This window comes from Diceros bicornis, chromosome 11 (genome assembly GCF_020826845.1).
Source record: "Diceros bicornis minor isolate mBicDic1 chromosome 11, mDicBic1.mat.cur, whole genome shotgun sequence".
NCBI classification, from domain to species: Eukaryota; Metazoa; Chordata; class Mammalia; order Perissodactyla; family Rhinocerotidae; genus Diceros; species Diceros bicornis.
This window is the reverse complement of record NC_080750.1, coordinates 30,256,102-30,271,761: the sequence shown is the minus strand read 5'-3', so window position 1 is coordinate 30,271,761 and position 15,660 is coordinate 30,256,102. Positions and strand designations below refer to the sequence as shown.

Here is a 15,660-nt window from a genome sequence, read left to right as displayed (position 1 = left end):
ACTGCGTTTAACTGTCTCTCTTCTTTTGTTCCCTCACCTTCCAGGCTTTAGTCTGTTTCCTATCTCTTAGCCTTGTGAGCTCTGCTTTTGGATGAAACTTTTCCCATAGAATTTGAATTAAAGCCTGGCTGATTCTGAAATTAGAAGTATAATTTCTTTCCTATTGTTCTAAACCATTTAAAAGTTAGTTCATAGCAATACATATCACCATGCTTAAAGAGTAAACTATGACTTGGAGATTTAGTCATCCTTTTCCCTGTTTCTTTTCCAGCTCCAAGAGACTGTGAAAAGGAAGTTGGAAGGAGCCCGATCACCACTTAATGGAGACCAGCAGAATGGTGCTTGCGATGGGAGTTTTTCTCCAACTAGCAAGCGAATACGAAAGGACATTCCCCCAGGGATGGAAGCCATCAACAATTTGCCCAACAACATGCCACTGCCTTCAGCTTCTCCTCTTCACCAACTTGACCTGAAGCCTCCTCTGCCCTTGCAGAATAGCGGAACTCATACTCCTGGGCTTCTGGAAGATCTAAGTAAGAACGGTAGACTCCCAGAGATTAAACTTCCTGTCAATGGTTGCAGTGACCTGGAGGATAGCTTCACGATCTTGCAGAGCAAGGACCTCAAACAAGAACCTCTAGATGACCCTACTTGCATAGACACATCAGAAACATCTCTTTCAAATCAAAACAAGCTGTTCTCAGACATTAACCTGAATGATCAGGAATGGCAAGAATTAATAGATGAATTGGCCAACACGGTTCCTGAAGATGACATACAGGATCTGTTCAATGAAGACTTTGAAGAGAAGAAGGAGCCAGAATTCTCCCAGCCGGCGACTGAGACCCCACTCTCCCAGGAAAGTGCAAGTGTGAAGAGTGACCCCTCTCACTCTCCTTTTGCACACGTCTCCATGGGATCTCCTCAGGCGAGGCCTTCTTCTTCTGGTCCTCCCTTTTCTACTGTCTCCACAGCCACTAGTTTACCTTCTGTTGCCAGCACTCCTGCAGCTCCAAACCCCGCCAGCTCACCAGCAAACTGTGCTGTCCGGTCCCCTCAAACTCCAAACCAAGCCCACACTCCAGGCCAAGCTCCACCTCGGCCTGGAAACGGTTATCTCCTTACTCCAGGAGCAGTGACGGTAGCCAGTTCAGGGTCGGGCCCTGTGGCTGTGCCCAGCTCCGACATGTCTCCAGCGGAGCAGCTCAAACAGATGGCTGCACAACAGCAGCAAAGGGCCAAACTCATGCAACAGAAGCAGCAGCAGCAACAGCAGCAGCAGCAGCAACACTCAAATCAGACTTCAAATTGGTCTCCTTTAGGGCCTCCATCCAGTCCATATGGAGCAGCTTTCACTGCAGAAAAACCAAATAGCCCAATGATGTACCCCCAAGCCTTTAACAACCAAAACCCTATAGTGCCTCCAATGGCAAACAACCTGCAGAAGACGACAATGAATAACTACCTCCCTCAGAATCACATGAATATCATCAATCAGCAGCCAAATAACTTGGGCACAAACTCCTTAAACAAACAGCACAATATTCTTACTTATGGCAACACTAAGCCTCTGACCCATTTTAATGCAGACTTGAGTCAGAGAATGACACCACCAATGGCCAACCCCAACAAAAACCCCTTGATGCCATATATCCAGCAGCAGCAGCAGCAGCAGCCACCACAGCAGCAGCAGCCGCCAGCACAGCTCCAGGCTCCCAGGGCACACCTGAGTGAGGACCAGAAACGCATGCTTCTCATGAAGCAGAAAGGAGTGATGAATCAGCCCATAGCTTACGCTGCACTTCCGTCCCACGGTCAGGTAAGTGTGAAAGTGAGACACACTTTGAGCAGTTCTCTTGGTACGTTTCAGATTGTCGACGTGTGATGCTCTCCACTCTTCAGCAGTAGCGGGGTTTAATTACCTGCAGAAATCCTTCATGTATATCCTCATGTACTTGCCAGGTTTGACTTTTTTTTTCCCTTTCTTCTAAGAGATGGAAAAGGGTGGTACGGTAGACTTTCCTGTATTTGAATGCCTAGGAATCAAACTTCTTTTCTTCCTGACAGCAGATAAGAAACCAAAAATTACTGAAAATTCTCACTCTGAGGGAGGCAGGCTGTAGAGGTCACGTGGCAAAACACGGTGCTCCTTCCGTAGCTTCTCTCCAAGGTTATGCAATCCTAGACTTAGGTGGTAGGAAGGCCGGAGCATTTAAGGATCCCTATGACAGCTTTGTAAGGCCCTGAAGAACCTTCACCTATCTTACTGAATTATGAATACTGGAAATTTGGATTCTTGATGTTCAAATGTGGAGAGTTTTCTGTATTTTCAAAGTGAAGTGGAGGACAGATTTTTGTAGGACCATTCAATGTTTAAACACTTATGGCTGAACTAGCGCAATTAGAAGCTGTTTCAACCTCGTGACTTGGGTGTGCAGTAAAACCTCTCCAATTCATTCAGCCCTAATCCAGGAAAATTTGATGGTGAATATGTCTTAGTGTTGTCTCAAAGTAAAGTCTTCTCTTTGCCGCTGTCTTTCTTCATGACATCCCGGTTTAGGGGTGTAGGGCTTTCAATGATCCATGGTAAAAATGAGTGGCAACCAGTTGAGGAGTGAATACTCATTGACAAGCATTCTCTCTCCTCTTTCTGACCAGTGTGGCAAGTAGGCAAATCTCCTTTAATTTAACACTTTGTCTACCTTGAAGGAAAGGAGGAGTGGGGAAATGCACTGTTGTGCTGACCTTCCCCCACCACGGGCAAATTCAGGAGCCATCACTTACTGCCAATTGCTATTCTGTGCCTTGCTCCTCTCAGGATGCCCACATTTGCATTGTGGTTGGAAATTTTGCAGAAAGGTCTTTGCTTTAGCGGCCCTCATGTGCAAACAGGTTCTAACTAGTGCTTGGATAGGTGTCCACAATTGGATGCATTAGAAGTGCTGGGAAGTAGTGCAGGCAGATGTTGCATCACTAGGCAGCTGTTTGCATCTTGTATCTCCTGGTGTGCCCCACCCCACCCCCCAACCCAACCTCCCAAAGCTTGATGGAGGCTGCAGGGCTGGAGGTGGTCCTGGCCTGCAGAGACAGGCCTGAGCTCTGTGGCTTGATTCTTGTCCTTCACAGCCTTCCAACCCCAAAACCTCACAGTGGTTTCTTGTCTGCACATGCCGGCCAGCTCTCAAGAAATTCTGTCTGGAGAAATAAAAACACAGCTTGGTTTATATCAACTGCAATCAGTAGCTGGTAGAAAAACATCACTGAAATGTGAACTTTTATGTTTTATCTTGGTTTCATTAAAAAAATATATACCATTGGAGAATGCAACATTTTATACACTTCAGTATTAAGTTCTGAAGGCGGCAAAAATATAGGCAATATACAAGGATGTTTGTTGTAGCCCAGATACATCAGAGGTTTATGAGATCACAAGCTGTCAGAATGGTCTGTTGTTAATCTTAATACAAACTGTGCTTCTATGTTCACTGTTTTTATGCCAGTTGCAGTAAAGTATTTCCTCCAAGCCAGACTAAAGATGATGAATCCAACCCACAGGCTCTGCAGACATGTGGGTGCAATGTGAACCCATCCCCACGCCCACTACCCCCTCACTGAATGTCTTTTGAAATTTGTTAACTTGGGATGAAGTTCTTGTCTTTGCTGGAACATGAATTTTAAAGGTGCTTATTTCAGGTCCTTATGCTTGCCTAACAATGAGTAACGGAAGCCTTGTGCAGCAGAGGTCATGTTTTGAAAGGGCTCAGTCAGGTGAAGAAACAAAAGTGATGGTTTTCTGGATTCAATCTGTGGGCTCCTCCTCTCTTCCTTCCGTCTCACAAGGTACTTTCAGGGCAGACAGAATCTTTCTTTTTGAGGCCTCATTAGAATAATCACTTCTTAACCTCATAAGGAACCGTCAAGCTAAGGCATGCTTTGTAATGAAATATTAACTCACCACTGTTTGAAACAAGCTTCAAAATACATATATAAACGTGTGAATATCTTTCTGCAAACAAACCGTTAATTTCATGCTTTTATCTGATTGTGGAGCAGTATTTACATAGCTCTCCGTATAGTTAATTACACTACATGCGAGTACGTTGCACAAATTCAAGCATGAATTACAGGCGAGATATAAAATATAATTATACATAGGTGTAGTTCAAATTTGTTTTCTGCTGTTGCTGGTGAAAATTCACTTTATTTTTTGTTGGCTACAAGGACCATGGTCAACACTTAGTTTTAATGAATGACTTGAGCACCAAAGCCAATAACACTAGAACATTTATTTCAAGGTAATTATCTTATACAGATGTTTATTTGAGACGTTTTCAGAAAATGCCATTTCTCTCAGGAATTAATCGAAATTCACTCAGTTCCTGAGACTTTCAAAAAAGAGAGAACCAAAAACAGAAACAAAAAAACATTTCAAAAATTTTAATATATTTTATCTACTAATTCCACTTCTCAGAATTTATGCATTATTGTCTATAATTAGAGAATTGAACAAAAATTTATGTGCAAAGATTATGCTCATAGTGTTACTTATGATAATGAAAAATTGGAACCACAATAAGTATTTTAGAAAAATAAATAATGTGCATGAAAATCATGATATTAATGAGAGATTAATCACATGGAGATGCTCATAAAATGAGTGAAATAAGCAGATCATACAACAGTTTGTATGTTGCAATCCAGATTGTGTTTTTTAATATGTATAGAAAAATAATGAAGAACTAAAATATTAGGAATGCTATTTCTGGTTGGTAAAATTATAAGTGATTATTGTTTTCCTCTGCATACTTTACCGAATTTTCTAAATTTTCTATCATTTATGTATGTTAATTCTACCATCAGGAAAAATACTTTTTAAGGAAGGGAAATCCTATTTCAAAAAAGTTTATACTTCACTAATTCTTTAAAAAACATCCTATGTATCCAATTTGCCAGTTGGATTGAGGTGGTACCATTATTTTCTGTTCATTTACATCTATCAATTATAAATGCTTGAGTTAGGAGATAGTTCCAAAATCCTTCTGCCCACACTCACTCTCTTTTCCTTTCTCTCTCCACATCCTCTTTTCTCTCCTTACCGTCTTAATTCCTATAAAACTTCAGCTAAAATAGTGACAACAAAAGTCGATAAAATTTCCACCATTATGAGCTTTCAAATCTTCTCTGGGTTATGTTCTTGTATTATTTCTTTGATCGTTTCTCCTTTTTCACTTTCTGAAACTTCTGTTCATCATGTATTGGACCTTCTGGATTGCTCTCTAATTTTTAAAATATGTGTTTCTGTGATGAAATAACCAGAACTTACTTTGGTCGTGTCTATCTATTATCTTTTCCTAATCTCGTTGTTTCTCAAGGACAGGCTCTCTCCCTCTCTCTCTCTCTCTGTTTTCGCTATTTTTTGCATAGTACCTAACACTGTCTTAAACATAAGGATGTTTAATAAATCATTAAACATGGTATTTATCAAAGTTCAGGCCAAGAATATGTTTACAGTTGATTCTCAGCTCCAGTAGAGACAGCGTTAGCACAAATAACAGAGCTGCTTTTGAGATCAAATAGAACTGGAAAGGCAAGTCTAAAAAGAATCCTTTGATAGGAGGAGGTTATCTTGAGCCAGTGGAACAACAGTGAGATTGCTGGGACTACAAACTCAGTCTCTGTGTCTGACAAACAAAACAACAATGGAGCAACTATGAAAGGAGTAAACCAAAGCAAATGACTGCTTGCTGGTCAAGGAAGGTTATAGGGACACCCAGAACCCAGGAATAATTCCTACGTGGAGTAGTGGAAAGTGAATAATTTCCAAAATGTGATGTTAATTTTTAGTAGTTGCAATCATAAGACTAGATAGATCATAGACTATCTGAACATGTGTGTTTTCTGTGTGTGGCTGTATATATCAGAATGAGTCCTTATATGTTCATATTTTACAAAGCGTTTTCCCCTTTCAATTTTATTTTACCAAAATGTGTTGGGTCTCGTGAAGTATATTATCATAAGCTTTTTAGCCGTAAAATCTCCACAGAAAGAACAGAGCTCCAATATTCACAGCCATCGTAGAAATCTCCTTGAAGATACATTTTCCTTAACTGTAAAAACCTGGAGCTCCTTTGTTTCGTTTCCTTAAAACATGTAATATTTATTTTATTCAAATAATACATATCAGAGTTCAGAAAGTCAAATAGTACTGTAAGGCTTATGATGAAAAAGCTCAGGCCCCTGCTTCATCCCCTCCATTCTTCATTTCTGCTTCCCAAAGGTGACCACTTCAATTCATTAAGTTGTTTTCTCTTATTTAGCTCCATAAACTGCTGTTTCTCAATTTTTCAATTATTTGATTCTGTAGAAGATGAAGATTTAGCTCATTTACAATACTTCCTCACAAACGTACATAACCCTCCTCCACACATTGTCTTTTTTTGTCTTCTTCAGATTCTCAATATAACTATATATTTTCGTAAATTATTATTTCTAACGTATTCCATTTTCACATGACTGATTTTTGCATAGTGCCTCACAGTTTAGCTATGTAGTATGCTATGATTATATTTTCCTTTCTTGTACAACTTTTTGTTTCCTTAGAATTAATAACTGCCTCTTTTATTTGATTGGTATTATCTGTGTACCTACCTTCAATCCATTCTCAAACTTTTCTCCCTGTAAAACTTTCAATATGAGCAAATAATCTATTTTTCTTGCATTTTCTTTCCTTTTTTCTCTCTCTCCTTCCCTCTCTACCCTTCCTCCCCCACTTCTGTCTCTCTTTTTCTTTCTTTCCTTCCGTTAGTGTCTCTCCTGAAGGCTTATATACCCTCTTGTTCCAATCTTCTTCTAACTACCGTTTTCTTGGTCTGCTGCTTAACTGACGTCCTCCTCTTTCTTGGCTTAGTCCCTCAAATTAGTGGAGTACATGCTCAGAGCTTCTTAAGAAAGGGTGCACGGGAAATTGCTTTTAGGAAAACTATTTTTTGAGAATGTCTTTATCCTCACATTTGATTGATAGTTTGCCAGATGTAGAATTATAGTTAAGAAAACATATTCGGTCAGAATTTTAAAGGCATTTCTTCACAATCCTGTAGTTTTCACACTGTTGAGAAGTCCAGTAAAATTTGGATCCCCCATTCTATGGATGTAACCCGTTTTTTCTCTCTGAGAGCTTTTCAAATCTTCTTTCTATCCCTGAAATTTCATGATTATATGCTGGAATGTTGCTCTTTTTCATTCACTATGTCCTGTACTGTGAACTTTTTTTAAAAATATAGAAACATGTCCTAAGATATATTCTTGTATTGTTTCTTCGATCATGTCTCCCTTCCCTGTTCCCTTTTATTAACTCTCTAGAACTTTCATTCATCATGTATTTAACCTCCTGGATTGTTCTCTAATTTTCCTGTCTTTTAAATTTCCCATATGTTTGTCCTTTTGTTCTTTGTTCTGTGAGATTTCCTTAACTTTCTCCTCCAACTCTAAAATTAAATATTTCATTTTATTTATCACATTTTTAATTTCCATAAGTTCTTTCTTGTTCTCTGATTTACCCCTTTCAATCTAAGGGTATTAATTATCATTTTTGAATTAAGTTTTCTTGTGCTCTCTGCTTTGTCTCTCTTTCTCCCAAGCACCTTTTTTCCATATGCTCATTTTATTTTTCTTTCTTTCGTGTGAGAGGCTTTTCTCAAATGTCTGTTTAAGAGTGAGGCACAATAAAGCTAATCAGTTGCTCTGTGTGCTTGTCAAATGTGGGGCTTTGCTAGAGGGGGATTGGGCTAGAACCTAGCTATTTCACTGGGTCAGTGTCTGTAGATTTTTTCACTAGGTCCAGTTAGAAAAGACTCCTTCAATGTCACTACTGAGAGTTGTAAGTCTGGAGGCTGGCCTTCTGGAGCTGAGCAGGGGAAGGGAGTCAGTAGGTGATGGTGATGGTGAGGGTGTCTCAGTAAATACTGTGTAGACTTTCACTTAATCTCCCTGTTTTTGTATGGGTCCTCAACCCACCCTCAGCGAGGGCTGGAATCCAGAATTCCAGAATCTTGTGGCTTAATCTCTCAAGAGAGTAATATACCTTCCTTCTTCCAGTCTGGGGGAGTATATCTGGTCTACTTCTTAGTTAAGCAGAACCGTAGCCAATTTTCCTTTTGTGTGTACCCCTACCTCCCACTCTTGGCACTGAGGTGCTTCTGATTCCTGAGTCTTTGTAGCATTCTGTCTTGCTCTATTTTTGACTTCCCCTGCTACAGGATTAGACTTAGCTTTCTCTAAGCCACTAAGTCATTTACTACTCTGCCATCTGATTTTCATCTTCCAAAATTTTGTTGACACCCCTCAATTGCTATTGCCATCTCCCATCCTCTTTGTTCTTGCATGTTTATATCATTCTTATTCCTTTATTGTCATTATACTAGGGTGTTGGAGAAAGCCAAAATAAATATGGGTGTTCAATCTACCAGAGGTTCCCTCAGTGACTTTCAACATCTTTCTGTTTGAATATCAAATATTGTCCAATTTTTAAATTTATATTGTACAGCAAATTTCACATTATTGCTTCTAACATTTTGGGCTTTAATAGAGCTGGTTTCATAAAACCTAAAAGTGCTCTCTTAACATAAAATTTACATATGTCAAATACATGTATTCAAAAAAATAGCAGTGTCAACATGATCATCATCTATATTAGAATAAGTTCTTGTGATTATAACCATTGAGTAGTTTGAAGAATCTTGAAAATATTGACTGACTTCAAGGACTCTAAAAACAATTTAGGTTCCATGACCCTGACTAAGCCAATAGTATCTGGCAACTCAGATGCAAGGTAAAATATTGACAGAACACTCATTGCTGACTGAATCCAGGGCCTCCCAGCTCAGGGGAAACCAGCGGGCAGAAGTGCTACAAAAATCCAGATTATAAACGAAATGTTCCTATTGATGGGTGTAGTAAGTCATTTCCATACACATACTGGCATATTTTAAAAATCCTGATTGATATTCTGTCAGAGTCTTAGAAATATGAGGCTAAGAGTAAACAGAAAAGGAAAAGTTTTAGGAAAGGAATTCATTTTATAATAAAATTGTGGAAGAAAGAGGTTTTAATTAGCCCCCTATGAGAATACTCTTTAAAGGATTTTTGGGACGACGATATTCTTATTTACTGAGAGTGCTTACAACCCGTCCAACAATGATTCTGAAACTTGTCGGTCTAAGAATCCCTGGAGGACATTGTACAAGATGCAGGTAATCAGATTCCACTGCCAAAGACTCAGAATCAGTAGGTTGGGGATGAGGCCTGGGGATATGAATTTTAATAAGCAGCCCACCAACACCACTGCTGTTTTCTAATGGAGAAATAGTATATAACTCTGAAACTGCAATTAAAGCAACCTATGTTTATTTCATTGCTTAAATATGGCAGTTATTGTCTGTGGAACTATAAATTCTGTCAGATCTAAGACTTGTATCATTTCAAGTAAGATGGAAAAATTAGGTTCCTCTGTGCTTGATGGATTTCTTTTTCTTTTTTAGGATAGAGTAAAATTTTTTAAGAGATCATATCTTGTGGATCCTCGCTATGTTTTGTAAATCATAGAACTGCTCCTGTTGATTTTCTCAATAAGACAAAGCGGTCCATCCTCTCCACCACCCCAACCCCGCCCCAACTCCCACCATGGCGAAGGGTGGAATTTCCCTTCATCTCTCCAAGAAAGGGTTGGTTATTCATTCCTGTTTCAGGACCTACTGAGGGCGTGGCCTTGTGTGTGCCGAGATGCTTTCCTCAAGATCCATGGGAAGAAAGACTGCTGTGGAATGGAAAGTGCACACATTAAAGGAAGCACAAGACTTACTTAGGACCTCTTTGGGATATCCTTCTCAGGGCAAGAGTGCTCTCAGGCACATCAGTAGGGCCACAACTCAGTGTTCCGTGTTCTGATTGTTCCATCAAGGGTGGCATCCAGGCGTCTCTTCCAGGTGCTCCTGGGCTTTGAGGAGGTGTTGCCTTGGCCAGATGCCTAATTTCATTCTACTTCCTGAGTCTGAGATTCCTTTCAAGGTCATGCACTGCACCCTAGGCCCCTGCCCAATGCCCCCCACTGGATATCCAGTGCATTCACACATAAGACAGTAGGTCCAGCTTTTTTTTTTCCATTGCAGAAGCCTCCTAGTCTAAAGGTCTGTCACAAGTACAGAAAATTATGAAACTGACCAAGCATACCCTCCGCCAGTGTATTCACTCCTAAAATTCTAAATATTAGGGACTAAAAAGAGATACCAGAATAATATCATCTACAGTGTCCAGGAGTGTGCAGTCTAGCTGGGGAGATAAGGAGGCACACACATTAAGTCAATACAAGGCAGCAGGTGGTTAAGTCCCACCTTACTAAATTCTACATTAAGGATCGTGGGCAGAGAGAAGGCGAGGGTCAGTACAGCATGGAGTAGACAAGAGGAGCCTCCAAGGTGGGAGCTAAGCTTTGAGGTAGACCAAGAAGGAAGAGGAGTTAGACGGATGGAGGGTGGATGGAAGGGCATTCTGGTACAGGCAAAGGGTTGTTCATTAAGTGGACAATGCAGATTATAGCCAGGCTGGAGGGAAGGGTTCATATTGGGGAACAGTGAGGTGAACTGCATGAGAGAACAGTTAGGGGACTTTCTGCTATATGAAGTGTGAGCCAGTAAGAATCTCTATCTGGGTGTGGCATTTAAAATTTAAGGAAAACATGGGGCCAGCCCAGTGGCATAGTGGTTAAGTTTGCGTGCTCTGCTTCGGTGGCCCAGTGTTCATAGATTTGGATCCTGGGCACAGACCTACACACCGCTTGTCAGGCCATGCTGTGGTGGCGTCCCACATATAAAATAGAGGAAGACTGGCACAGATGTTAGCTCAGGGCCAAACTTCCTCAAGCAAAAAGAGGAAGATTGGCAACAGATGTTAAAAAAAAAAAAAATTTAAAGAAAACAGGCACAGCAGCATTTAGCGGAAAGTCATAACAGAACTTGGTGATTCAATATATGATAAGATGAAAGGGAAATGAATCAAATGTTTATGATCATAAGGTGAAATATTAGGGTGGTGTAATAGTTTCTGAAAGATGATGAGCATGACATATATAAATCTAAATATCAAATCTTATTTGTATTTGATAGCAATTCAAACACTTGTTATTATTTGTCTTATTCTTCTGATTTGTGTTTCTCATTTGCTAAGGTCCTTGTTCCACACTCAACAAAAGATATGAAGCAAGCTCATAGAAACTTTTTACAAGTTTGTGTTGAATTGAGCCACAAATCGCTACTCCTGAGTTTTATAGTTGGGGGTTTATATTTTTGCAAGTGTTCATTTTTCAATAAATTGGTATTATTATGAAAACGTTGTTTTCATTATTTAGGGTAGTAACAGACTATCATATATTCCTTTTGCTTAATATTTCTATTATAAGGATTTACTTGGTCACATCTTATCTATTACTTGAAGAGAGCACGCTCTAAAGTATATGAGAGGAGCTGGCTTTCCAAGCTTTAAAACAGATTATGTCATCATTCATTAACTATTCATAGCAACTCTGGGCTTTTCTAGAGGTTACAAAGCTCTTTGAAAAAAAATGCTGTTTTTCTATGCAAAGCTATTCTATTATATCTTGGTTCCTGAGCAAGTTTCTATGGAATTAATCTTTTTGATGACACCAAATGGTTTGCATCGGACCCAATGCATAAAGAATGAAAATACCTTTCATGTTAGTGAGATTTCCAATACATTGTCATGATTAGTTTACATGATTCATGAGATTATGCCAGTTACCTATACATTTTTATTTACTAAACAGTAAATATTGACCCCAAATAGTATCCAAACTGATAACTCCCATTTATTAATATTATGATTTCCTAGAAGAGGTCTTCTAAACATACCTGCATTCTCTAATTGCTTTTGCATCTGAGATGTTTGAAAGTGTATTTGGGCTTCTTTTCCTCACTGGGCTCTAGCCAGTTCACACAAACGACATTAATGGGCTTGTTAGGCCAGGAAAACTTTCAGTGCCAAGCTGAAGTTAGGCAGTGGTGCAAGGAAAAAGATCATCTCTGGATGTAGAAAGCAGTCCACCTCAGACCACCGCTAGTCTTTCTAGCCTTGGTGAGAATTAGGAAGAAGGCACCCTCTGAGCAGATGGACTGAAGCCGCAGCCCACAGGCACCCCAGGTGTGATGGCAGCCACCCTTGCAGCCTCCACTGGACACTGTTGTGCTATCCACAAACTACAACCATAGATGGGGCTCTGGGTGCACCTGCTCAATCCCTAAAAGCCACTAAATGCAGAGCAGAGTGTCAGCTTCTCAGGTCAGTGCAGTAAGAATCTGAGTTACGTGTGCCACTCAGTGCCATGTCATGGTGCTCAGGGCAGGCCACCCGAAGATGCACCACTCTGGTATGTGGATTATTTCGAGCTGAAAACCGTAAAGACTCAGAAGACCCTGGAAGAACATTTGAGTTTCCCCTCCCAAACTTCCTAAAGAATTTAACATAGAAGACCTGTTTCAGGAAGGAGCCAATATCATATGATGGCTATAATATAATGTAAAATAGATGTTACAATAGGAAAGGCACCAACAAGCCCATTTTATCAAAATTTCTGTCTCTCCCTAGCCACATTCTCTATAGGTGGCCCTGAAAAGAGTTGTCAGACAAACATTTGCATTTCTATCTCCATGTGAATTGTCTTCTTCCCCTCTGAAATCCCAAACCACTACCCCTCCAACACCTTCCACACCTTTAGCTACAATACTTAAGCAAGCAGCTTAGACAGAATGATGAGCTGCTCATTTCTGAGTTTCTCCCATGTATACATGTTATTAAACTTGGTATTATTTTCTCCTGCTAACCTGTCTTTTAATTATTTGGCCAGCTATAAGAATCTTAAGGGAAAGGGCGGAGGGGGATTATCTCTTTTCCCTGACAGTTTTGGCACCCAACGTGGGGCAGAAATTTCACTGGCTGGACACTGCTCACTTCTGGACTACTGCAGCAGAGAGATCTTGGACTCTGACACGAGCCGGCAGGAGGTGAGAGTTCTTACCATTTCAGTCTCCTGGATCTCTGCCTGTGGGGTCCAGTGGAAGTGAGTGGTGAGTTTTATTTGGCCAGGCATCAGAACCTTGAGGGAAAGGGCAGAGGGGGATTCTCCCTCTTCCCCAACACATGCGTGCTCATGCTGTGGTCACTCAAGGCCCATAGTGTGACACAGTCAGGCTGAAGGATGACTGAAGGTCCTGAAACACAAGGCAGTTCATGTCTGCTGTGGAGCAGCCTTTATGGTGAATAATGCTAGTTTCAATATCCCCTATTAGTAAGATTTTCATTAGTGTGGCAGAAAAGCCCAGAGAAAAGACCTGGAAAGTTGTTTGGCCTTTGCACCCCCCTCAGGGCTGTGACAGGCTTAGATGTTCCAAACGCTAGAGCAGCACCATGCGATAGAAATATAACGCAAACCACAAATACAAACCATGGAATTTAAAAATTTCCATTGGCCACATTATAAAGGGCAAGAAGAAACAGGTGAAATTGATTTTAATATATTTAATTTAACTCAATATATTTAAATATTATGTCAACATGTAATCAATATAAAAATTATTAATGAAATATTTTACATTTTTCTATACCAAGTCTTTGAAATATGATGTGTCCTTTACACTAATAGTACAGCTCAATGTGGACCAGTCACGTTTCAAGTGCTCAACAGCCACGTGTGGCTAGTGGCCTCTGTGTTGGACAGGGCTGGTCTAGAACAAAAAAAAAGAAATCTGCTCTGTGATCAGAAAGGCAATCGACAGGACCAGAGGTGAAGCAAGATGAAAAATTTTTTGCTGTTTCAGAGCCACTGACTCTTTATGTCACCTTTTAAAAGCTATATAACCCTAAACCTGACAGAATAGGTTAGTGCCTCCTGTGGCCCTCCAGCCAGCCAGGGAGCCCTCTTCAGAGTGGCCCTGAGCCCTCTCCTCTGGACAGCCCACACACTGTGGATTCTGAGCCTTTGTCATTTGAATTCACCTGATCTGTGTGGCCTACTGCCTTCAGATACTTCCACAGCCATTTGTGTGTAATGTCACTGCTTATCAGGAGAAGGAACGTAGCCCTTATTCATCCGTACCCTCTCCTCGACATAGAACATTTGTGAGCAGGCTTGGGGCCATATAAACATCCTGTGGTGGGGTCAGAAGCACCTGACCCCTTATTAACATGTCAATGAGAGTGGCTGGTGCTCTAGGCTTGTTTTCTAGGGTTTTGATGAGCTTCATTAATTATGTCGAGAAAAAAAGGTGTGCAGCTGGAGAAGAACCCACTTAGCTCCCCGTGAACATGAATAATTGGACAGTTGGCAGAGTGTTAAATTGGTGGTCTAGTGAGAGAAACTCGTGAATAAACACAATTCCCCACAACACTGCAAAGCAGGCACAGTTCTCTCCGCTTTTGCAGGACACTCACCCACCACTTCCACCCTCCCCGGACCTGAGAACCCTCTGGGTGTGAGCTGGTGTGAGGTCAGGGACGCAGTCGCCTTGGTAGGAAGTGGGCAGAGGGTAGATATCAGAAGTCGACTTTAAGCCAGGACCAATCCTCAAATCCTGACTTCATCACTTCTTTACTTGTGGGACCTTGGGCAAGTTACACAACCTTTCTGAGCTTTATGTTTTTCATTTAGAACATGCAGATGAAAATAATAGGGTTATGATGACAATTCTGTGTCTTAGTTTATGTAAAGCGTTCAGAATAGTATCAGACCCATAGTATGTACTATATGTGTTTTTTAAATTAAAAACATTAATCATTAGCACATAATTCAATTCTATTCACACTTTTTTAATCCTTTAGAAGAGTGTAAGTATGCTTCAGTTTTCCTCTAAGCCAACTTCATTCATTCATTCATCCATTCATTCAACAGACATCTATTATGTACACGAAATGTCTAGGCATTGAGCATATGAAGGGGGAAAGATTCTGGAGAAACATATTATCATATACATGTGAAAATTATGTCGACAGAAACTGCAAACAAAGTGGTAAAAGTTTATTAATATTCTCTTTTAAAAACCAACTGTTAGCAAGTTTTAAATGCTAATGAAGAGAGTTTTCTTTCATCCTGGCTATGACAACATTGATCCTCTTGCACTTACCTCTGTTGAAAATAAAAATAACTTGTCATACTTTGATATTCAATATGGAAATGCCACCTTTTTTGTTTATTTGTGTTAAATGATCTTAAATGAGGAAAACATCTCAAGAAAAAATCTAGCCACTTCCCCACCCCTAACCTTAGAAGTCTCTTAGATCCTTAGAGGTCTTACAGTGCCCTGATTATTTCTGGAGCCTTATTATATGAGAAAAATCATTTGTCTTTGTCTTTGTTAATCAGAAGCTAAAAAGGAAGGTAGAGGGGTGGCCCAGTGGCGTAGCAGTTAACTCCGTGCCTTCTGCTTCGGTGGCCGGGGTTACAGCAGGTGGGATCCTGGGCGTGGACCTACTCACCTCTCATCAAGCCATGCTGAGGCCCTGTCCCACATAGAAGAGCTACAACTCTACAACTATGATATACAACTATGTACTGGGGCTTTGGGGAGAAAAAAGAAAAAAAAGAGGAAGATTGGCAACAGA

At 40.4% G+C, this 15,660-nt stretch overlaps 1 protein-coding gene across 2 annotated transcripts in view; it reads left to right on the top strand.

The window, feature by feature from the left end:
* MAML3 (mastermind like transcriptional coactivator 3) overlaps positions 1-15,660 on the top strand; it is a 401,479-nt gene that overhangs the window by 235,395 nt on the left and 150,424 nt on the right. For both annotated transcript variants that reach the window (XM_058550108.1, XM_058550107.1), the window contains exon 2: positions 272-1,819. In XM_058550108.1, the coding sequence (XP_058406091.1) occupies positions 272-1,819 (1,548 nt within the window). The remainder of the gene's footprint in view (positions 1-271; positions 1,820-15,660) is intronic.